This window comes from Geotrypetes seraphini, chromosome 1 (genome assembly GCF_902459505.1).
Source record: "Geotrypetes seraphini chromosome 1, aGeoSer1.1, whole genome shotgun sequence".
Lineage (NCBI taxonomy): Eukaryota > Metazoa > Chordata > Amphibia > Gymnophiona > Dermophiidae > Geotrypetes > Geotrypetes seraphini.
In genome coordinates, this window is record NC_047084.1 from 155,905,952 (window position 1) to 155,931,062 (window position 25,111).

The 25,111-nt window shown below is 41.7% G+C and overlaps 2 protein-coding genes across 5 annotated transcripts in view; both read left to right on the forward strand.

The window, feature by feature from the left end:
* The window catches only part of ARHGAP10 (Rho GTPase activating protein 10), a 520,437-nt gene that overhangs the window by 474,768 nt on the left and 20,558 nt on the right, over positions 1 to 25,111 (forward strand). Inside the window, exons 22-23 of one of the 4 annotated variants that reach the window (XR_004539086.1) lie at positions 14,501 to 14,584; positions 15,163 to 15,286. The exons of 2 other annotated variants lie outside the window; for them this stretch is intronic. Coding sequence is in view for 1 of the 2 variants with exons in the window: in XM_033940409.1 (XP_033796300.1) it covers positions 14,501 to 14,584 (84 nt within the window). In the remaining variant the exon portion in view is untranslated. The remainder of the gene's footprint in view (positions 1 to 14,500; positions 14,585 to 15,162; positions 15,287 to 25,111) is intronic. One more of the 4 variants, XM_033940409.1, reaches the window with a different exon arrangement.
* LOC117358785 (ADP-ribosylation factor-like protein 6-interacting protein 1) lies at positions 22,645 to 23,785 on the forward strand. Its single transcript, XM_033940445.1, has one exon. The coding sequence runs from the start codon at positions 22,660 to 22,662 to the stop codon at positions 23,269 to 23,271; it is 612 nt and encodes a 203-aa protein (XP_033796336.1). The 5' UTR covers positions 22,645 to 22,659; the 3' UTR covers positions 23,272 to 23,785.

Consider the following 25,111-nt stretch of genomic DNA (forward strand, 5'->3'; position numbering starts at 1 on the left):
TGTACCAGGCAGGAGTGAGCTTTCAGCACTCCTGCCCTGCACGGGACCCCTCCCTGAACGGCTGCCTCGAGTTCTCGTGGCCCAGCGGTGTACCGGGCATGAGCGAGCTTTCCTCACTCCTACCCAGCACTGAGCCACGACCTGAATGGCTGCTCCGAGTTCTCGTGGGACTTGTGAGAACTCAGGGCAGCCATTCAGGGATGGGCTCATAAGAACATAAGAATTACCGCTCCTGGGTCAGACCAGTGGTCCATCGTGCCCAGCAGTCCAATCTCGTGGTGGCCCCTATGTCAAAGACCAGTGCCCTAACTGAGACCAGCCCTACCTTCGTACGTTCCGGTTCAGCGGGAACTTGTCTAACTTTGTCTTGAATCCCTGGAGGGTGTTTTCCCCTATAACAGCCTCCGGAAGAGCGTTCCAGTTTTCTACCACTCTCTGGGTGAAGAAGAACTTCCTTACGTTTGTACGGAATCTATCCCCTTTTAACTTTAGAGAGTGCCTTCTCGTTCTCTCTACCTTGGAGAGGGTGAACAACCTGTCGTTATCTACTAAGTCTATTCCATTCATTATCTTGAATGTTTCGGTCATATCTCCTCTCAAGTCTCCTCTTTTCAAGGGAAAAGAGGCCCAGTTTCTCTAATCTCTCGCAGTATGGTAACTTCTCCAGCCCCTTAACCAGGCTCTTCTCTGGACCCTTTCGAGTAGTACCGTGTCCTTCATGTACGGCGACCAGTGCTGGACGCAGTATTCCAGGTGGGGGTGTACCATGATAACCATCTCCGATCTGTTCATGATCCCCTTCTTAATCATTCCTAGCATTCTGATCACACTTTTTACCACCACCGCACATTGTGCGGACAGCTTCATCGACTTGTCGACCAGTACTCCTAAGTCTCTTTCCTGGGGGTCTTTCCAAGTACCGCACCAGACATCCTGTATTCGTGTATAAGATTTCTGTTACCAACATGCATCACCTTAGCTTGCTCTTGCCCGGTACACCACTGGACCACCAGGGATTCAAAAAGGTATGCATGGGAGACAGGAGGGAGTAAATAAATTGACAGAGTTGGCCGGGACAGAAGACCGGAAGGATCCCTCACATTCTGGCCCACCAGGTCATATGGCAGGCCCGGTGGAGGCTTGCAGGACAACGGGAGAGAGGGGGGACTTGGTACTGAGCAGGGAGGGGGGGCTGGAAGCATAGCCTGGCAGGGAGGGCGGGGGCAGGGTAGAGAGCCGAGCAGGGAGTGAGGGGGGCAGGGCACAGATCCTGGCAGGGCACATGAATATTAAAACATCCCCACCCCAACCCATCTTATAGTTGAGTCAACCTTTTATCCTCCTTTTTGGGGGGAAAAGGGTACCTTGTATTATACTCAGATCAACTTATATTCGAGTATATATGGTACCAAAAAAATGTTTTTACTGTGTATTTTTGATTCCAGATAATATTTTGAAATAAGTTTCATTTACATTAGTAAGGGCTAAGACTTCTTTTAAAGTAAGTTCTAAGCAGGAAAACAAGTGAAATAAAATACATAAGAGAAAATTGTAAAATGTGGAAGTTTTTAGATCTAAACTTATTTTCCTTTTCCTCCAACTTCCTATGTATCACTTTCTTTGATCTCAGTCATCCTAACATCCAAAACTCTATCTTAAAGTGTCTGTTTCCACATCAAGAAATTTAGGCTCATCCTGCTTTAAGAAATCACAAATTTGAGATATGGAACTCCTCAATATGTTCTCCATCCTGGGGACAACTCCTTCACACATCCACCAAAGAAACTTCTTCTTTTAAAGCTTCCATTATAACACCTATCTCATTAGAAAGAAGGACAGCTCTAGACACCGTCACTTGAAACAACGCAGGGCAGCTACTAAAAGAGCTCAGAATCAAAACTTGTGAGCCAGTCATAAGAGGGGAACCCAATCCAAGGATAATTCTTCATTTGATTTTATAGGAGAAGCCACTGGAGGGGGTAGAGTAGGTGGATAGTTCTCCCAGCCCCCCCCCTCCAAACTCAATGAGGCTTCAGAATTTGTCAATTTCCACAGAGATACTAGTGGCAATGCCCTTTTATTCTCGCATTCTTATGGGTTTGAATGTCTGAATTGTTTCATAATTGATCACGTGAGGGTAGATAATAGAGGTGGGGATCGGGCAGGATTTTTATTACAGTTAGAATAGTGATGGATTTACAGATTAAATGGCTAGAACCTAAGGGGTTAAATATGATTGATTTGGTGGCCCTTTAAAAATCTTATGGGTTGTGGTTGGCCCTTGGACTGATGGAGTCCTATTTAATCTGGGTACTATTTTGAAGCTGTTTTATAGGAAGCAAGGAGCAAACCTTTTTGTAGTGCAGTAAATACTTATGGTATTGGGTCCTGTTATTTATGTGAGGACAGATTTGGAATACCCTTTTTCACTACCTAGACATGTTTATCTACTGGACTTGTGCCCATCAGATTGCTAAGAAGGTGTTTATTGTAGTGTTCTGCTTATACATGATTAATACAATCATAGACAGCACCTCAGCATGACAAATTGACAAGTAGCAAATCGCATGGTCCGGATGGTATACATCTCAGGGTACTGACAGAATTGAAAATAAATTTGCCGAGCTATTGTTAGTAATTTATCTTTACAGTCCAGCATGGTACTGGAAGACTGGAGAGTGGCCAATATAATGCCAATTTTTTAAAAAAATGTATCAGAGATGATCCGGGAGATAATCAACCGGTGAGTCTAACGTCAGTGATGGGCAAAATGGTAGAGACTATTATTTATTCATTTATTCTATTTTCTATACTATTCTCCCAAGGGAGATCAGAACGGATTACATCAGGGGTGTCCAACCTGCGGCCCCGTGAAGTATTTTATGTGGCCCCGGTCGAGGGCGATGCAGTGTTTTCCTCCGCTGCCCCCGGGTGTTTACAGTCTTGCTGGCTCCCTCCTCTGTCTTGCTGCAGTGTTTGCGCGGCCCCAGAAACATTTTTTTTGGCCAGTGCAGCCCAGGGAAGCCAAAAGGTTGGACACCCCTGGTTTACATGCATTTATTCAAGTACTCGAGCATTTTCCCCTGTCTGTCCCAGCGGGTGCATAATCTACCTAATGTACCTGGGGCAATAGAGGGATTAAGTGACTTGCCCAGGGTCACAAGGAGCAGGTTTGAACCCACAACCTCAGGGTGCTGAGGCTGTAGCTTTAACCACTACAAAGCATATACATAAAAGTGGATTAATGAGCCAAAACAAGGGAAATCTTGCCTCACCAATATACTAACTTTCTTCAAAGGGATGAATTAGAGAATGACACGGGGAAAAAATCTGTCCCCGTCACTGCACCGTCCCCGGCCCACCATCCTCTGCACCGCCCCATCACCGCCGTTCCCTTCACCGCCCCGTCACCGTCACCGCCATCCCTTTCACCGCCCTGTCACCGCTACTGCCATCCCATTCACCGCCCCGTCCCCGTCTAGCACCCATCTTCTTCCCTCCGCTCCCCCATAGTCTGGTATCTGTCTTCTTCCCTTCCAGAGTCTTCTCCCCACTCTGCCTTCCACATTTCCTTTCAGGGTCTGTTCCTCTCTACCCTCTTTCAATGTCTGTTCTATTCCTTTCCACCACCACCCTTCCCTCCCTCCTTTACCATCTGTTCCTTTCTACCACCCTTCTTTCATATCTTCTATCAGTCCCCCCACCATCACTAGCAGTCTCTCTTCTCCCTTACCATGAGCAAATAGAACTTCTGAAAATTGTATTGCTGAGGCATTATTTCTAGTACGCCTTTTTTTCCAGATGGATAATGACATCAATTTTATAATTCTTACTGTCTGCTCTGATTTCATTCACAATTTGGTTTGTGTTTTGTACCTGAGGATTCCATGAGGCATTTAACCTTTTCCTGTCTCTTCTGTGATTTCAAGTTGATTCCTTCAATAATGGAGTCTCAAAGCAGTAGCAGTTTTCTATTTTGGGCTCTTTTGACATTGTTTAAGAGATTTCTTGTACATTTGGTGCTGGTCTTCTTTGATGAGGTCACTTCAGAATCTATTTCCAAGGAAGAGAAACTTTTTCCCTTTCACCCCTTTCTTCCTTGTGTGAGCCGGAACACGCGGTCCCCGCAAGCAAGTAATTTTATATCATTTTCATTCTATTCATTCATAGAAATTAAAGTCTAGATAATGCCAGTCACATAACAAAACATGATTTTACAAAAATAATTCCCTGCACAGTCAAGCCTGCAAGGATTACTAGATGTCTTTCAGCAGCTCCCCTCCCTCCCTCCCCCTTACCTTTGTGGCCAAGTCAAAATGATCTACCAACAATAATTTTAAAAACACAAAGCACGCTGTACGCAGAGAAAATGTTAATTATCATTTATATTCCGCGGGTTTTCGAAGAGGTCAAGGCAGATGACTTTATGCAATGTCACCTCAGTAACAACTATACAAAAATAGACAAATATTCCCCCTCCCTTTTTACTAAACTGCGATAGCGGATTTTAGCGCAGGGAGCTGCGCTGAATGCCCCACGCTGCTCTCGACGCTCATAGGCTCCCTGCGCTAAAAACCGCTAATGCGTTTTAGTAAAAGGGGGCCATAGTGCAAAATATAGACAGCAGATATAAATTCTCAAAACGGACACATTTTGATCACTAAGTTGAAAATAAAATCATTTTTCCTACCTTTTTGTCTGGTGATTTCATGAGTCTCTGTTCCTTCTTCTGGTCCTTCTTTCTTCTCCTGCCCCCCTCTTTCTTTCACTCTCCCCCTGACCCCCCTCTTTATTTATGCCTTTCTCTCTCCCCCTGGCCTCCCTCTTTATTTCTCTCTCCCCCTGGCCCTCTTTCTTTCTGCCTTTCTTTTTCTCCCCCTTGACCCCTCTTTATTTCTGCCTTTCTTTCTCTCTCCCTCTGACCCCCCTCTTTATTTCTGCTTTTCTTTCTCTCTTCCCCTGGCCTCCCTCTTTATTTCTCTCTCCCCCTGGCCCTCCTCTTTCTTCCTGCCTTTCTTTCTCTCTCCCCCTGGCCCCCCCTCTTTATTTTTTCCTTTCTTTCTCTCTCCCCATAGCCCCCACAAAGCCATCGTGCCAATTTCTCCACTTCCACGATTCTTTCCCTACCCTCACCCCCAAGCCAGCAGCCAATTTCTCCCTGCTCCTTCCCCGATGTCCTGATGTCCTGAACTTCATCGGGCAGTAGCAGCATTCACAGTTCACTGCTGTTGCCCGCTTCAGGTCTTCCTCTCTGTCGGGTCCTGTCTTCATGAAAATAGGAAGTAGGCAGGACCCGGCAGAGAACAAGGCCTGAAGCCGGCAACAGCAGCAAATTGTAAACGCTGCTGCTGCCCAAAGAAGGTAATGGAGCACGAGGCAGACCGCTTCTCCCCCCTCCCAGCCGAACCCCCGCTGACCCTCCTATTTCCCCCCTCCGTGAACCTTTACGACCCTCCCAGCGAGAGCAGCAAACCTCCTTCGCGGCTTTCTCCTCCCTCTGCCGCATCACTGATGATGTCATCAGTGATGCGGCAGAGGGAGGAGAAAGCCGACGCTACAGGAAAGAGGTTTGCTGCTTTTGCTGGGAGGGTCGGAAAGGTTCACTTGGGGGGGGAGAGATAGGAGGGTCAGCGGGGTTCGGCTGGGAGGGGGGAGAAGCGGTCTGCCTCGGTGCTCCAAGGCCTGGCGCCATTACCTTTTTCGCCCCTTCCGCCCCCCCCCCTTGATACGCTACTGCTCTCCAGCTCTCCTTAGTTTGCCGGTTTTCTTTTTCGGCGACCGGCATGCTTTCAAAGAGCCGCGCATGCTCTGCTGCAACTTCCTGTTTCCGGTTGGGTCAGAGCAGAAGATTGAATACTGAGCAACCGCGCGTGCACAGCTCTTTTGAAAGCGTTCCGGTCGCCGAAAAAGAAAGCCAGCAAACTAAGGTGAGGTGAAGAGAGGAAGCTGGTTAAACGATCGAGCCGGCGTGCGAGTGGGCAGGTGGGAGCTGCGGGAACCGCACGATCCTTTATGCCTCACTGCGGTGACAAGACCATTCACCGCTCCACGGGGCGGTGATGGCCTTGTCCCCGTCCCCGCAGAGGCTGCTAATTTTCATTCCCCATTTTTGGCGGGTTACCCGCGGCTAAACGCAGTAGCCGCGGGTAAACCGCCACCGTGTCATTCTCTAGGGTGAATAAACATGTGGGTAAAAGTGAGGCGGTCAATATTGTCTGAGTATCTGGATTTTCAAAAGACATTTGACGAAGTACCTAATTGAAAGACTTCTGAGGAAATTAGAAAGTCATGGGATAGGAGATAATGTCCTATGATGGATTAAGAACTGCCAGTGTTTAATGAAACTTACATTCATTAACTTTAAAGCATCTTCTACGATTTTGCCTCCTTTAATTGCCAGAGTTCCATATTTGCTAAGCCAGATTTCAGTCCTATGTCTTTGCTAAAGGTGTGAACTCTATAGAGCAAGATTCAATTTCATCTTTTGTTTTGCCATACAGTTTTATATTTTTTATAAAGTGTAAAAGGGGGGTGGGGGTTCGCTTTGTGTTAAAAATTGTTGCCATTAGTTTTACATTTCTCCCTCCATATTTGCGGTTTCAGCAATCGTGGTTTCAATTATTCATGGTTTTTAGCTTGCTGGCTCCTCCCCTCCCCCCAGCTTGCATAGAGAAATCGTTCCAAGCGTTTACAGAGAAAATTGCTGATTCCCAGCACTTTGTTCACTGTGTTTTGTCTCTCCTTCAGGAACATGCCAGGTCTCCCACCATGTTATTCGCAGTTTTACCATATTCACAATGGTTTTTAATAGAAAACAGTGAATAACATATGAAAAAGTTTTTCGTGGTTTTTCTGTATTCGCAGGTCTGTTAATCTCCTATCACAGTGAATGAGGGAGAAGTGTAGTTTGTTAGTAGAATCATCACCAGTATAAAAGCAGGAGTTATAATGAGTCTCCTTGGACTGATCTGATCCTTGTCTGATCTGATCCCTGTCTGATCAATTAACACCAGATTTGTCAGAAAATAATATTAAAAATTGAACTAAGGCCAGTGCTGGGCAGACTTGCACAGTCTGTGTCTGTATATGGCCATTTGATGGAGGATGGGCTGGGGAGAGCTTCAATGACTGGGAGGGTTTAAACGGAGATTTCGGCAGTTGGAACCCAAGCACAGTACCGGGTAGAGCATTGGATTCTTGCCCAGAAATAGCTAAGAAGAAAAAATAAAAAAAATTTAAATTGAATCAGGTTGGGCAGACTGGATGGATCATTCGGGTCTTTATCTGCCGTCATCTACTATGTTACTATGTCTTACAGGAGGCCAATGATAGTTCTGATACTTTTACTCACTCCAAAAAATAATTCTACAAATTTTGAGGGTAAGAACATAAGAAGTTGCCCCCGCTGAGTCAGACCAGAGGTCCATCTTGCTCAGCGGTCCGCTCTCGCGGCGGCCCATCAGGCCTAGTGCCTGAACAGTGGTCCCTGATTAATTTTGTAACTTACCTCTAATCCTATCCCTATAATCTACCTCTACTCTTATCTGTTCCCCTCAATCCCTTTGTCTTCCAAGTACCTATCCAAAGCTTCTTTGAACCCCTGTAGCGTGCTCCTGTTTATCACTTCCTCTGGTAGCGCGTTCCATGTATCCTGTAAGAGGATGCCTGTTTTTATGTACCAGGAATACACCTGATTGGAATATCTTTATGTCCCTATTTTAGTTTATATACTACTAGCATAATAAGTCAGATACACACTTATATTTTAGACATTAGACTAAAATATCTCATGTTTTAACTGATCTATTCCAATTTTATTTGCTTATTTTACCTCTTATGTTATTTCTATTCACACTGTATGTATTAACTTTCCTTGTTGTAAACCACTTCAAACTTTTTGGTATAGCAGTATATAAAAAAATAAATTATTATTATTAAATGCTAGCACCTAGATTGTTAAAAACAAACAAACAAAAAAAACACCTTGTGTGATTATAATATTATATAATCTATGCATGTAAATGGTTACGCTTCCCAAACTTCATTCATGTGAATTCTCACCTAAAAGGAGAGACTATCAAATATTAGCACATATTTAAAAAGTAGTACTTAGCCAAACTCTGATCATTTGCATGTGGAAATGACTAGGGGATCCTTTTATTAAGGTGCGCTAACTGATTTAGCGCGCACTAAATGCTAAGATGCCCATAGGATATAATGGATACCTTAGCATTAGCGCGTGCTAAATCAGCGTACCTTAATTAAAGGACCCCTAGGATAGCAGTATTTTTGTGCATTCTTGCCATCTCTAAACCTTTGAGGCTCGTTATAGAATTATCCATTTTGTGATCCAACTATGAGGACATGATTGAAATGCTTTTTTGTAGCCTTTTTGTTTTCGTTGGGTTTGGATTTTTCAGAATCATCTTGTCAATCAGCAATTGGTCTTTTGTCCCTCTTTGTTCTTCTGGGAAAAGAGAGTTTTCCTTAAAATTGGAATTTCTTAAGTTTGCTTATAAATCTATATTGGAAGTGGTGTGTAGCCTGGTTTTTGGCCCCTGAATCAGAAAAATTATTTCTGTTGTCATCCATTCTTTATTAGTTGTTGTGGGGCCATTAGATCATCAAGGAGCAAAAGGGGCACCGAAAGAGGACAAGGCCATAGCAGAGAGACTGAATGAATTCTTTGCTTTGGTCTTTACAGAAGAAGCTGTGACAGATCTAGCTGTATGAGAAATAGTTTTCAAGGGTGATGTGGAAGAACCTAAAGAAATCTTGGTGAACCTGGAAGATGTATTGAGCCATATTGACAAGTTAAAGCATGATAAATCACCTGGACCAGATGGTATAAACCCCAGGGTACTGAAAAAACTCAAACATACAATTGCTGTTCTGCTGTTAGTAATCTGTAACTTTTCATTAAAAATATCTATAGTGCCTGAAGATAGGTGAGTGGTCAGTTTAATGCTGATTTTTAAAACTGGTTCCAGGGATGATCTGGGAAATGACAGACAGTGCAAGGCAAGATAGTGAAAACTATTATAAAGAAAGAAAACTTACATAACATGTAGACAAACATGGTTTAATGGGTAAGAGTCATCATGGGTTCAGCCAATTTGCTTAATTTCTTTGAAAGTGTGAATAAGCATGTGGATAAACATGGGTGATGTAGTGTATCTAGATTTTCAGAAAGCTTTTTTTATTATTTCTTTATCCATATTATTACATCAAAAAGAAAACAAACATTTAAGCTATAACATGTTTAAGAAATATCAAATTAAACTTACAACCAACATCCTGGCTCAAGGAAATTAAGATAAGTATAAATTGGAAGGATGGATAAAACAGTATAAAGTAGGAAATAATCTGAGGTAATTAGACTACTTAAAAAGAAGCCACTTCAGTAACCCAAATATGTGTCAAATACCTCACATTTTTGCTTAGCCTTATCACTAATTACGCTTCCTAACTTCCATTTTCCTCAGAACGGCAGGTGAGTCTGAGTATAGGCGAGGAAGACGCCAGAAGGACTCAAGGAGAAAAGTAGAAAGGGTAATAGAAAAAATGGCACTTATAGGAGTGCCAGATGAAAACAATCCCAGAAAACCATTTGTTTCCTCTTGAGAAGACAGGAAATGAGAGGGAAAACCAAAAATTTGAAAAAGAAAGGATGGTTCCCATTGAATAGACTAATGTTGTAGGATGAAACTGGGAACAAAAGCATAGAAAGGAGAGAAATTCCGTACTATGGACGTTAGCCTTTCTTTTCAGTTCTCTGCTATCTGACTGAAGATTAAGTCATATATGAACAGTTCTGCCAGGGGACTGTGTGAGAGCTCTGGAACAGAGCCAATGGAAGAAAACAGAAGAGAAGCAGCTCTTCTCACAATATATGCTGAAAAGAAAAACAAAGGGGAACCAGTTCAGAAGGGACTGAATAAGCACTGAATGGGAGATAGAAACCATTAAATACTCCCGTGGAAGCAGTAAGGTTCGAAATTTAAGAGAGCAGAATATGCGAATTTTTGTAAAGAATCTGGCTACAGGCTGTACTGAGAGAAACAAAGAGAACAGAGCTCAGACATCGTAATGCTAATGAAGAGAAATAGGACCTTTTCCCATGAGGAGATCCAAGAATAGTGCAATATATCTCCAAGATAAATTATATATCAAAGATAACGTTATGCAGTTTTGATATGTACAAAAACTTATCTTTAATTTTTAAGGTAGTTTTTTGAAAACTTTTTTTTTTTTTCCCCAAGAATTATGTGTTGAAGATAAGAAAAAATCTTTTTGCTGTTGGGAGTTTCATAAAATACTATCCCCCGATTTTATGAATCTACGTTAGGCTTTTTTTTTTTTTTTTTAAATCACTGGTCGCAGCAGTAAAAACTCTGACACTCATAGAATTCCTATGAGTGTCAGAGCTAACATTGCTGGTGGGGCGGAGCTTGACAAGATGGCGGCTTGAAGCAGCACGCCAACATCGTAGATGACAGAGTGCTTTTTACTTAACCAGAAATGGTTAAAAGAAAGTCTAAGCGCCCGGGATTGCCAGGCGAGCGATTACCTACAGTCAGCCCGATGGACGAATTTGTGCAGCACAGCCATGGGACGCAGCAGTAATACCGAGGGTAATACCTCGACTGGAGGGGAAGCGCTGGCTGAGGCATCTCTCCCTTCCTTTGAGGGTGTCAGTCTCTCTCCGGAAGAACAGAGCCCTCCGGTTCGACCTAATGCGGCGAAAGCGAAAGCTGGGGTAGCGGGAGAGGAGCAGCTGACGTTGAGCCGTAATCAGGACGCCTTCCTGCTTGCCCGGCAGGGCAAAGTTCCTGGAGCCAAGTGGAAGCATGGAGAGAGTGCAGTTCCATCTGAGCAACCGCGAGGAGAAGAGGACCGGAAAAAAGTTGTTAAAGGAATATCTGCAAAAAACGCAAGTACTCTGGTTTTAACAGGGGCAACCAGAACTGAGTTTTTGGGTTCATAGACAACTCGGCGAAAGACAAAGGCGCGCACCGAAAACTGAGCGCAAGATGGAGGCGCGCGCCGAAGAAAATTACAGTTTTTAGGGGTTCTGACGGGGGTTTTTGTTGGGGAGCCCCCCCAGTTTACTTAATAGAGATCGCGCCGCGTTGGGGGGGTTTGGGGGGTTGTAATCCTTCACATTTTACTGTAAACTTAACTTTTTCCCTAAAAACAGGGAAAAAGTGAAGTTTTCAGTAAAATGTGGGGGGGTTACAACCCCCCACAACGCGGCACGATCTCTATTAAGTAAAGTGGGGGGGTTCCCCCCACACACCCCCATCGGAGCCGTAAAAACTGTAATTTTCTGCGGCGCGCACCTCCATGCTGCGCTCATTTGTCTGCGCGCGCCTTTGTCCCGGCGCGCTTTTCACCTGACACCGAGTTTTTGCCCTTACTTAAACCTAAAGTTTTCAATATGGAAACAATTTGAGAGGCTATTTCTAACCTCCAGATGGTTTTGGGAAACCAGATTCAGCAACTCTTTCAAAAATTGTTATGCGATACTTTCAGAAAATTTGGATTTGAAGAATAGAATTTCGGTATTGGAAAATAAATTAAATGTTTGTAGCACCAGAGTAAAAACAGTGGAAGCGCAAGCACTAACTTGGGTAAAAGATAGTGCAAGTTTACATTTCAAGCAAGAAATGGTAGAAAACTCCATTAGGAGAAGCAATTTGCGGATTATCAATTTTCCGAAATTATTTTCCCAACCGTCAAAAGATATGTTTAAGCGTTACCTAAGTGAAGTATTGAAAGTACCTGATTCCTCACATACACCTCTCTCTAAAATATATTATTTACCTGTGAGACTTAGGTCTCAAAGTTCTAATCAGCAGAATTTATCTGCAGATAGTTTGAATTTAACCGATTTCCTAGAGAAGTCGGAAACTGAGACTCAGGTTCCAGCCACATTATTACTACAGTTTGCTATCGATTCAGATAGGGAATGGATGTTAAAATTATTCTTCAAATATAAAGATGTTCCCTTTTTGTCAAATATTATAAGAATGTATCCAGATGTTTCTCGTTCGACACAGAGGAGTAGGAAACAATTTTTCATACTGAGACCTAAGGTGGTTCAGTTGGGGACGACCTTTGTTCTGAGGTACCCCTGTAAATGTGTAATGATTTATAAAGAGAACAGATATGTTTTTTTTGAACCTGCAACAGCTATCTAAATTTATTGCTTCTCAAGATAGTAAGTAACAATTAATTCTGATTCTCAATCTATTATGATAAGGGAATGTTCCTCAACCTGGCAGCTAGGCTTCAATGCTAAGAAATGTAAGGTCATGCACCTCGGAAGCGGAAATCCATGCAGGACGTACTTCTTGAACGGAGAAACTTTAACTAGGACTTCAGCAGAACGAGATTTAGGAGTAATCATCAGTGCAGACATGAAAACTGCCAATCAAGTGGAGAAGGCTTCATCTAAGGCAAGGCAGATATTGGGTTGTATCAATAGAAGTTTCGTCAGCCGAAAGCCTGAAGTCATAATGCCGTTGTACAGGGCCATGGTGAGACCTCATCTGGAGTACTGTGTGCAATTCTGGAGGCCACATTACAGTAAAGATGTGCGCAGAATTGAATCGGTTCAGCGGACGGCCACCAGGATGATCTCGGGGCTCAAGGGTCTCTCGTACGAAGAGAGACTGAACAAATTGCAGCTCTACACTCTCGAGGAAAGTAGGGAGAGGGGAGACATGATCGAAACATTTAAGTACCTCACGGGACGTGTCGAAGTGGAAGATGATATTTTCTTTCTCAAGGGACCCTCGGCCACAAGAGGGCACCCGCTCAAACTCAGGGGCGGAAAATTTCATGGCGACACCAGAAAGTATTTCTTCACAGAGAGAGTGGTTGATCATTGGAACAAGCTTCCAGTGCAGGTGATCGAGGCAGACAGCGTGCCAGACTTTAAGAATAAATGGGATACCGATGTGGGATCCCTACGAGGGTCAAGATAAGGAAATTGGGTCATTAGGGCATAGACAGGGGGTGGGTAAGCAGAGTGGGCAGACTTGATGGGCTGTAGCCCTTTTCTGCCGTCATCTTCTATGTTTCTATGGCAGTCAAGCCTCCTTTTGATTTTCCTAATTATATAATATGTTTGTTAAATTTCAGCAAATGCAGCACCGTCTCCAGTGATTGTGGACTAACTATATTATGTATTTAAGAATTTTCCTTGATATATTTGGAATTAATGATAATTTTTAATTTCACGATATTTTTTTTCTTGTGTTTTGATTTTGATTGTCTAAATTATAAAACAAATAAATATAAATATAAAAAAACATTGCTGCTGGTGGTGATTAAAAAAAACACCTAACGCTGCTTCATAAAAGGGGGCGGGGTATATAATAAATCAGCAGCATAAACCAGACCATTTAATGATGTAGAAGGTCTGATGTGAAGCGCACCAAAGCCCGTTCAATTCCTGTGGCCTTCAGTGCATTCACTGCAGCAGCATCGCTACCACAGCTTTGTAAAAGGGGCCCTTAGTACTTAAGAACCTTACAGGCTTAAACTGCAATGGTTTTTCCCTACTCTGCAACATGGCAGTCTCCTTAGCGGCTTTCTTATTTCCCTAACTTATTGGCTTTTGTGCCTAAGTAAGGAATTTGATAATCCTGTGTAAGATAAAACTAGCGCGCTTGAGCTGAAGTTAGTAATTAGATTTTCCTGGGCTGACTCAGTGGCAGTATACCCATAAGGTAGGCAGACCCTTCTTGTTCTCTATCATCTTTTTTTCAGGCTTATTATCTCCCCTGTTTTATTTCCTTTCCTTACGTGTTGTCTTCCTAGCTTCTCTGTTAGCAGATACAGATGTTAACTGTGCTGTTGTCTGCATATTTTTTCTTCCTCAGTGATTCTTTACCCTCTGGGAAATATGAACATAGAATATAATTAATCCAACACTAACCTAGCTCCTGTATCTTACCACCAAGTGTTGTAATAATCTAAATAGGAACCAAAACGATTGAGGGTATTGCAAGGAATCTGGCCATTGAGGTTCTCGTGGTTTTGCTGAATGGTACATGCCCATGGCCAGTGTAACCAGCACTGAGTTGGTTAGTTTCTAGGGAGTTGTTGCCTGCTAATCCCAATTCTGCCACCCTACAGCCTGCTATGTAACTAGCTATGTAACTAGCTCATTCCTTCATTGCTCCTTGGTGCCTAGTACCTGTAGTAGGTATCAGCGTATTTTTGTCCTAAGCCTTTTTGGTTTCTGGGAAACTGTATTCTGTTGGTATCAATCTAACTACCCTGTGGCCTTCTGTGTTATTGGGTTGTGTTTTTTTTAATCCAGTCTTTGTTTCTCATATCACCTTTCTTCTTTTCCTCTACTCAAGAGAGAGAATTCAGTATTGGAACCTTCCAACCTATTCCTGCCCCAAACATGGTTGAGTTCTGTCGCCTTTGGTAGGGTATGTCCAGCATCTTTGAGGTTGATTTTTTTTAAATCTTTCTTCAGAACCATCCTTCTTCCATCTTTGTATCATGACTTCTCGCCTTCGAAATCTGGTCGGGTCCCCTGGCTTTATCCACTCTCAATTGTGTAAGTACTGCATGTGCTTTCTATTTGTTAAATAAATTTGTAATTATCAGGTTTATGTTTGCCTTTGTGTGTGGTGCAGTGGTTAGAGCTACAGCCTCAGTTCCCTGAGGTTGTGGGTTCAAATCTCACACTGCTCCTTGTGATCCTGGGCAAGTCTCTTAATCCCCCATTGCCCCAGGTACATTAGATAGAGTGTGAGCTCACCGGGACAGATAGGTTCAAATGCTTGACCACCTGAATGTAAACCACTTAGATTATAAGTGATATATAAATACTGAAATAAATATTGATTAAGATTTCTACTATTTACTGGTTGTCCTCTTTCCAAATTCCACTTTTTGTCTTTATTCGTTCTCCCTGATTTTGTCAATCTCCTATATAACCTAAAGAAGATTTTCACCATTTCCTGTCTTTGGTTCAGCAAATTTCTCTTTCATTTGGGTGTTTGCTCACCTAAATGCTCTTCCAGCCTTCCTTTGTTTCTGGATACTTTTGTCTGCTCTCCTAGTCTCTTGCTTTTTGGTATTTTTAAAATGCTAACGTCCTTGTGGTGGTGAACTTTCTGCTTCCTTGTACAGAATGAAAGTGGAATTGTCCCAATCAGAATGGTGCACAAAAAAAGTGTCTTCATGTACGGCGACCAGTGTTGGACGCAGTATTCCAGGAGGGGGCGCACCATGGCCTATAGTCATCCTCTTGAAGGTAGCCAACCTGAATTTCAGTAACTTAGCCTTAGTATGGCTCACTTTGAATTGCAGTGTAATTTTGAAGAACCTAGTATACTGATCACTAAATAGAATTTTTCCTTGTAAAGTCAGTATTCCTATCCATTTAAAAGTCCAGCACAGCCTCACCTTTAGGCTTGATCCTTGCACGACATCTAGGACTTCAATCCTAAGTGATGTTGCAGCTGCTAGGTTCTAGTCCACATCCAGTACATTGACTTAATCTATTAGGAACATTAAAAGGCCTTGTAGTTCAATCATAAGTTGAGCTTGAATTCCACACTGCGATTTCTTCCAGCCAGTCTCTAGCCTTCCAGCCACTTTTGGTTGGCAAATGGGGGAGTAGTTTGCCGAGAATTCATCACACAAATGGGGTTCATAGACAACGGCGCGAAAGACAAAAGCGTGCACCGACAATTGAGCGCAGCGCACGCCGCTGCGCCGCTCTAAATTACAGTTTTTAGGGGCTCCGATGGGGGGTTTTGTTGGTGAACCCCCCCCCCCGTTTACTTAATAGACATCGCGCCAGCGTTATGGGGGGTTTGGGGGGGGTTGTAACCCTCCACATTTTACTGTAAACTGAACTTTTTCCCTAAAAACAGGGAAAAAGTGTAGTTTTCAGTAAAATGTGGGGGGTTACAACCCCCCCAAACCCCCCACAACGCGGCGCGATGTCTATTAAGTAAAGTGGGGGGTTCCCCCCCCCACACCCCCCGGTCGGAGTGCTAAAAACAGTAATTTAGAGCGGTGCGGCGGCGCACGCTGCGCTCAATTGTCTGGGCGCGCCTTTGTCCTGACGCGCTTTTGACCTGACACCCACAAATGGTAGTCTCCATAAGCCGTTTGCAATTTGCAAACAGGAACATTACCACTTTGAATATCATCCTGTTATCCTTCTTATGTCTGAATCTATCTTCTTTGTTCTATGGTCTCCTATTTTTTATTTAAATTTATGTATTTGCTTTGATTGATATACTATCATTCTAAGGAAACTCATGACAGTTTACAATATGTTCATGGAGTTAGTGCTAGAACAGGGGTCTCCAAACTTTTCGCCATGAGGTCCATATTGGGTAATTCAGCACTTTTCCTGCAGGCCATATTAAAAAAAAGAAAAGGAAAGATAAATAACTCTAGATATGAGTTTTATTGAAAGCAGAAAATTTAATAAATTAATTAGAGAGTACATGTGAGATTAAATTATCGTATATTAATGACGACGAACACTACCAGCAAATTCTTATATTTTCATCACAAATTATAATAAAACATTAACGTGAATGATAAAACTGTTTTTGTGTTTTTAAAATCGTATTAAACTGAGGTTCAAATTTTGAAATGCTTATTACAAGTAGCAACTTCAAATGTTCATCAGATAAATTTGCCCTGTATTTTGACTTGATATATTTCATTCGGGGAAAAGTTTGTTCGCAAAGAGATGTTGTTCCAAAAATGGAGATAAATTTGCAAGCACATTTCTTCAAATTTGGAAACTGCTCAGAGTTCAAAAATGTATAATCAATCAAGTTTCCTTCCTTGTATTAATCTTTAATATGTTAATTTGCCTGAAGTTCAATGATTTCAATTTGAATTTGACTTGGGACATCAGCATTGGCATCCCCTTGGTCAACTCAGCTATCCATTCGCTTTCATTCAGTAAATGAGCACAAGTCTTAGCCAGGGAATGAATATAGCTGAGGAAGGCAAAGGCAAACAAATAAGCATCTTAATATATCAAGGCAGAGGCTAGTGATTAGAGTAATGACCTGAAAACCATTATTCTAACCTAAATTCAAGCCCTCTAGTTCTACCAATTCAGAGACAGGAAAGCAGTAGAGCAAGAGGATATGAATTGAAGTTGTAAGGTGGTAGAGAAACAGTAACAAGAAATACTTTATCTCTGAGAGGGTGGTATATCCAAGTTTCCAAGTTTATTAGTTTTTAATATCCCGACCATCAAACAAATGTCTGGCCAGTTAACAATAAAATTAAATAGGTAGGTTAAAAATAGTAGAAGGTGTATAAAAATAATTACATTGAACATAAATGACAAAGACTAGACAAACTAGAAGGTGAGGTAATAGGGACGGAGGGGGAAAAGTTACATAATTTAGATGAAAAGGAAAAAGTGGGGTGGGGATAGAACGTAGGGGTAAGGGTACGTTGTAATAGCAAATACTTGCTTAAAGAAAGAAGGAGGAAATAAGAGAAAAAGAGAGAAAGAAAAAAGAAAGAAGAAAAAGGAAGAGAAATGAAGATCTAGGTATGGTCGAATGCGTCCCGGAATAAGAAAGTCTTTAGGTTAGTCTTGAATTTGACTAATTGTTGTTCGTCGCGGAGGTATTGTGGCAGTGAGTTCCATAATGTAGGGGCAGTTACTGCAAAGTTTGTTTTACGGGTATAATAGAAGTCTTTTAGGGAGGGAATGAAGAGAAGTTTTTGGTCAGTTGATCTTAAAGTGCGAGGGGAACATTGTGGTATAAGGAGTTTGTCAAGAAATGAAGGTTGGTGAGAGAGTTTAATTTTAAAAGAGAGTAAGATGATTTTGTAGGTGATGCGGTGGGTGATAGGGAGTCAATGAGCCTCTTTTAGAAGTGGAGTGACATGGTCAAATCTACCTTTTTTGTAAATAAGTTTTATTGCAGTATTTTGTATTAATTGTAGACGTCGTAGTTCTTTTTGGGGGAGGCCGTTAAGAAGAGAGTTACAATAATCTAAGTGGGAAATTACTAAGGAATGAATCAGAATGTTAATTGAGTCGGTATCCAGGATAGAAATTAATGATGCGAAGTTTAAAGAAGCAGACTTTTACGACTGAACTAATATGATCATGGAAAGCAAGATCTCTATCAAAGATGACACCTAGTAGTTTTATTTTAGATTCCATTTGAAGTGGAATAGATTTAATAGAAATTGTTCCCAATAAAGATTCAGATGTTTTGATTGGAAGTAGGAGCCCACGGGATTTATCAATATTGAGTGAGAGTTTGTTTAATTAGAGCCAGTCATTTATGTTGTCCAATTTATTGTTTATGTCTTTTATGTCTGAGATGTTCGTAGTATTGATTGGGTGAAGAAGTTGTATATCGTCTGCATAGGCAAAGATTGTAAATCCTATAGATTGTGCTAATGTAAGAAGAGGAGATAGAAAAATATTAAATAGTAGTGGAGATAGAATTGAGCCTTGTGGGACTCCGAAGGTTTGTAATATGGTTGAAGAAGTTTCATTTTTTGCATGGACTTTAAAGCTACGTTCGTGAAAGTATGATATAAACCAAGAAAGTGCAGAGCCTGTAATACCACAGTCTTTTAGTCTGGTAATAAGAAGAGAGTGGTCAATAGTGTCAAAGGCTGCGGACAAGTCAAGAGAGATTAGAATAACGGATTTTTGGTGGTCATGGTAGTATTGTATAGTTGAGATAAGGCCTAGTAGTGATAGTTCTGTGGAATGTGAAGAGCGAAAGCCTGTTTGGCATGGATGTAAAGCATGGGTTTTTTCGAAGAATTCTGTCAGTTGGGAATGGATGATTTTTTCCGTAAGTTTGGAGATTAAAGGTAGGTTGGCAATAGGGCGATAGTTTTTGGGTAAAGAAGAATCTGAGTTATATTGTTTGAGTTTTGGAAAGACGAGAGCTGTTTTCCAAGCAGTAGGTACTAGGCTGTTGGAAAGAGACTTGGAAATCATTTCCCAGATATATGGGCCGAAGAAAGAATAAAATTTTTTAAGAAGTAAAGGGGGAATGCTTTCTAAGAGATTATTGGGGGAGTTTAAAGATTGTAAGATGAGAAGTAGATGTGCTAGTGAAGGCATTTTGAAGTTAGAACAAGAGCTGAAAGGTAGTTGAGTTGAATCATTGAGAGTTTGAACAGAAAAGATGGGTAGTGAAGGTCCGAGGTGTGATCTGATGTCTTTGATTTTTGTATCAAAGAAAAGAGATAAATCGTCTGCAGATGGTAAAGTTGAGATAGGTAAGTTTTGGGTTTTTTTGGAATATTTTGAGAGTGATTGAGCAAGGCTGAAGAGAGTAGAGGAGTTACGGGTGGAAGAGATAAGCTTAGAGTAGTATTCTTTTTTAGTTTGTTGAATGTTTTTTTTATAAAGAGTGGCTTTTTCTTTGAACAGAATGAGATAGCTGTTAAGGCGTGTTTTACGCCATTTGTTTTCTGCCGATCGGAGTTGTCGGCGGAGAAGAACCAGTTTTTTTATATGCCTATAATACCCTACCTTTGGAGTCTGGAATTTGGTACACTATTTTTCTGTGGTATAATCAAAGCTGTTTACTTATGCAGTGGGTTTAAAACTCAAACCAAAACAATACAGTGCTTGTTTTCTTCATAATTCTGTCAAAATGACCAATTTCAATAAAAGTTTGGATATGTCGTCCTGAATAAACTCACAATAAGCCTACACTCATGCCGACCCTTTCCCTCTCTCCCCACTTAAGTCCGCATAGATCTCTTGGTTCTGTAATGTATACAAATTGTTATTATTATCATATCGTAATTTTCGCTGTACTTTCACAATTGCACATAGAACTCTTGGTTCTGTGATATATATAAATTGTTATAATTTTCGCTGTACTTTGAATTGCACGGCCTTCTACTAACAGGCTCACTTGGAAATTTCTTCCAATCAGTATACCTTATACTCTCACTCAGCAAATTGTATATCTATAATTTTTGCTTCCTTAATGTTTCTACACTCTGTATTTCCTCTGACTATCTGCAAATTGTAACTCGCTGAATGTCCAGCTCTATTGATTGTAAACCGCCTAGAAGTCGCAAGATTGTGGCGGTATAGAAGAATAAAGTTATTATTATTATTATTATCTAAATGAAATCACTTCCCTACGTGGTTCTTCAGCTGCCATTATTTCTTCAATGTGAACCTATCAGGCCCTGCCACGTCCTGAGTGGCGATCACTTGAGCCCGTTTCTTGCAATTTTCTCAAAACAACATATCCCACACTTGCACCCTCTTACCTCTTTTCTGGAAACTCTTGCACAACGTAGTCTATGAGAACCCTAATATTCTCCAGAAACAAATTTTTAATATGGATACAATATAATAATTGTATCCCGCTGCACCTCTATTAGGCTTTGCGTTGATGACATAAAAATGTACCAACTTATATCAATTTATAGCCACTGGAAAGTCACATATGTCTCATGATACTCAATAAAAGTGATTGTCCAGTAATACGTAATGAATAATTAAAGGATTTACATAAGTCAATCTCCCTACTTATTTATTCATTTATTTACTTATTTTTTTATTTAAGTATTTTTGTATCTATTCAGGGATTCATAGATTGACTTATGTAAATCCTTTAATTATTCATTACGTATTACTGGACAGTCACTTTTATTGAGTGTCATGAGACATATGTGACTTTCCAGTGGCTATAAATTGATATAAGAAGTTTGGTTTCCACTTTCATTTCCTATTTATTCTTCTTTTGCGGGTTATATTTTGATAAAAAAAAGTACTATCCAGTTCTACTGAAATTATAGTAAATCCACATTAAAACTAATTTAAAAATGTACTAAACAAGAAAGTTTCCAAAAGTTTCCTAAACCTGAGATAACACTGTTCATATTTAACGAATGAAGGAAGAGCATTCCAGCATTGAGCTTTTTGGAATGCTAATGTTGTATTATATTTTTCTGTTTTAATAATCTCACTGAAGGATATAAAAAAGTTAAAGAATCTTTAGAACGCGTAGATCATTGGTTCCCAATCCTGTCCTGGAGGACCACCAGCCAGTCAGGTTTTCAGGATAGCCCTAATGAATATGCATGGGGCAGATTTTCATACCTAACACCTCCATTATATCTCCCTCTTGCATATTCATGAGTGTTATCCCCAAAACTGGACTGGATGGTGGCCCTCCAGGACAGGGTTGGGAGCCATTGCTATCTACTATAATAAAATGCTAAGCGCGCATGCGCACTCTTACCTGCGTGATCCCTGATCCGTAGGACCGTGGCCGGCAGGAGTGCGCATGTGCGCATACAATGGTCCCTCTCTCGCAGACCCCAAGGTGATGTGCGGTCTTACCGGCTCCCTTACACTTCATGACCGGCCGAAGTTTATTTTTAAGTTAAAAGCCACAGTGGTGACGATCGTGAGAGGAGCTGCCGCAGTACCTTTAAACTTAAAAATAAACTCCGGCAAGAGACTAACGGAGCCGGCCAGACCGCGGGAAGGGAAGGGGGTAGGGGAAAATGCTACTGCTGATGCAGAGGGACATGGAGGGGGAGGGAAATACCGCTGCTGCTGTTGCACAGGGAAGTGGGGGGGGGGAGGGAAACGCTGCTGCACAGGAAAATGGAGGGGGAGGGAATGCTGTTGCTGCTGCACAGGGAATTGGGTGGGGGAGGGAAATGCTGCTGCATAGGGAAATGGAGGGGGAGGGAAATGCTGCTGCTGCTGCACAGGGAAGTGGGTTGGGGGGAAATGCTGCTGCACAGGGAAATGGAGGGGAAGGGAATGCTGCTGTGGCTGCTGCACAGGGAAGTGGGGGAGAGAAATGCTGCTGCATAGGGGGCAGGGAGAGAGAGATAGAAAGAAAGACAGACAGACAGAGGGAGGAAGTGAGAAAGAAAGATTGACAGCGGGAGGGAGACAGAAAGAAAGGAAGAAAGGCACAGGGGCAGGGAGAGAGACAGAAAGAAAGAAAGACAGACAGACATATATTCTAACACCCGATAATGTAACGGGCTAAAAGACTAGTAGAGTATATAGCCTGAGCTATCTTGATTTGCCATATCAAGTATCTCGGTGCTTGACCCTGAAAAATTATAAAAACAAATGTGCACATTTTAAAATAGCAGCAAGTTTCCACAGGGAGCCAATGCAATCTCCTCAACAATGGAGTAGTGTTATCATATCATTTTGGGAGCAACATTCTGAGTCAATTGCAATTGTTTCAATGAGTTACCTGTTAAACCGAGGTAGAGTAGATTACAGTAAGGTAACTGCCAGGAAAAAAACAAACTAAGATGTTTTTGAGAAAAATATTGCTCAATACACTGAAGCTAGTGCAGTCTAGTACACACCTTCTTAAGGACACTCTTGATTTATATTGGCATGGTCAAATAAGAATCTAATACAACTCCTAAAACCCTCAGAGATGATTAGAGTTAATTCTTTACCTTGAATCAATAATCTGTCAAAAGTTGAAGGGTTAGATGAAAAAAAAATGTGGTCTTCTCTGCATTAATTTTTAAATGATATGTTTAACCCAACTTTCCATCTTTAAAAAAGGGTGTGTGGTTTAATAAAGGAGTAGTCAGACGCTTAGTCTTCGAGCCCGTGAGGTTTTGAAATGCTGTACGGGGGTTGTGATGGCGGACGTAGACAATAAAAGCACGAATTTTCTGGCTGGAGAGACTGCTAATCTTGAGGAGCAGTTGCAAGGATGGGGTGAAGTGATTTTAGTAGCTGACAGAGTTCTTCGTTGGGAGAAGCCCTGGTTTCCAGCTGCTGTCATAGGCACAATTTCTTTAGTATTTCTAATGGTGTATTACTTGGATCCATCAGTTTTGTCAGGTGTTTCTTGTTTTGTTGTGTTTCTGTGTCTGGCTGATTATCTGGTACCCGCTCTTGCGCCTAGAATTTTTGGCTCAAATAAGTGGACCACAGAGCAGCAGCAGAGATTTCATGAAATTTGCAGCAACCTTGTAAAAAGTCGTCGTCGCATTGTTGGTTGGTGGAAGCGCCTCTTTTCTCTGAAGGAAGAAAAACCTAAAGTGTATTTCATGACTATGATAAGTTCTCTTGCTGTGATTGCTTGGATAGGACAACAGGTTCATAACCTTCTCCTCACTTATTTTATTGTGAGTTTCTTGCTGTTGCTTCCTGGCCTGAATAATCAGGGGATTATTTCAAAGTACATTGGCATGGGCAAAAGGGAGATCAACAAACTCCTCAAGCAAAAAGAAAAGAAGAATGAATGATGCTTCAGACTAATACAGTAGAATTGGTGACAAATAATGTCCAGGGAACACTTTTTTTTCTGCAGACATTCTTGTGTGTATTTGTCCAAGCACCAGTTTTTTGTTCATATTTAATAGATATAGAATTTTGTGAACTTGATGCACTGAAACTAATGAACTTTGATACTTAAACCATGCAGATGCTTCAAACAGAGCTCAGTCTTTAAACGTCTGTAGTCATGGCATTATGTAGCATGGAAAAGTGTCTTGTCCACAGTTTTACTAAATTAAATGCTTCTTCTCTTGTAAATATGCTAATTTTTAATTTTGTGTTGTTCCACTGATCACTTTTTTGAGTTTGTGTATGTATGTAACTGTAATTGTAACATTTCTTTAGCGGGGCTTTAGATTGTTCTCAGATGTCCTGATAAGTAGCAGCTTGTTGCATTCTGAAATGGGTGTCAGTTGAAAAATATTTTTTGTGAACTGTGGCTGCTAATCCAATAAACTTCAGATTGTTGAATAACTGAAACAATCCTCAGGAAAAAAAAAAAAAAAAAAGATGGAATTGTTGGAGAGACATCAGACAATGAAGAAGAGAAAGGAATAAGCAATATTACTGTATACTGTCAGCAAATGTACAGTATAAAGAAGTATTTCAGAAGAGTCAAACAACCAGTGGTTCTTAAATCTGTCCTGGGGGACCCTCAGCCAGTTGAGTTTTCAAGATATCCCTAATGAATGCACATGAGCAAGATTTGCCTATGTAGGCATGCATATTCATTAGGGATATCTTGACAACCCGACATAAAACATGAATAAGATTGGTGAAAGTGAGGAGCCTTAAGGCATCCCACACATAGTCTGCCGGGGCTTATATGTCTTAGACCTAGACTTCAAGAAACCCTTCAAACCCATGTATTATTTTCCCTACAATAGGTGTAATAAGATTTTGCGACTGAGAACGGTAGATCAAACTATAAAATCAAAACCTGGTGTCCTCACACTAGAATGCATCTTCCATCAGCCAGAATTGAGATGAAGTTTCTCCTAAACCCTGACTGTGTGTCCGTCACTATCTTATGCATTTCCAAGTATTCTCCTAATTGTTTTGCTACAACCCCCTCCAGATTTTTTTTTAACACATATGGGGATGTTGGCTATATGTTTATAACTAGTTAAAGCACTGACATCTGAGGAAGGACCCTTTATAATGAGCCATAAGACGTCGGAAGGGGGGGTGGGGCACAGGAGCCATGGACTCTCCAAATTTGGTGGTCAGAGGTTAAAAGAGGCAGTTAAGGCTCTTCTGACTCTTCCACCTACTTGGCCACCGTAATTTTAAATCTTCAGGCATCCGTCAGCGGCAATGAGGTGAGCCTACTGCCATCGGCCTGCCCCAGAACCCTTTATTCTGCGTCATCCTGCCTACATGGGAACAGAAAGCTGCTGCAGACTGAAGACTTCCGGGGCAGGCCAAAGGCAGCAGGCTCACCTCGATGCTGCTGACAGCTGTCCAAAGTTTTAAAATTATAGTGGCCAGAGAGGAGGTAGGTAGGGGAGTCGGGAGCTGGAGAGAGAGTGTGTGCCATAGGATCCTACTGGGGCTGGGGGGTTGGGAAAGCAGGGAAGGACAGATGTGGCACAGGTTGGAAGGGGTTAGGAAGGACAGATGCTGCACGGACTGGGGGGTTGGGAAAGGAGGGAAAGAGATGCTGCTGTGGGGAAAGGAAGAGAAAAGGAGAATTGTTGGACATAGGTGTGTGGAATGGGAGATAGAGAGAGAGAGACAGATAGCATATATGAAGAAAGGAAGAAAGAGTGATAATTGTTGGAGAGGAAAGGGTAGGACAGATGGAAA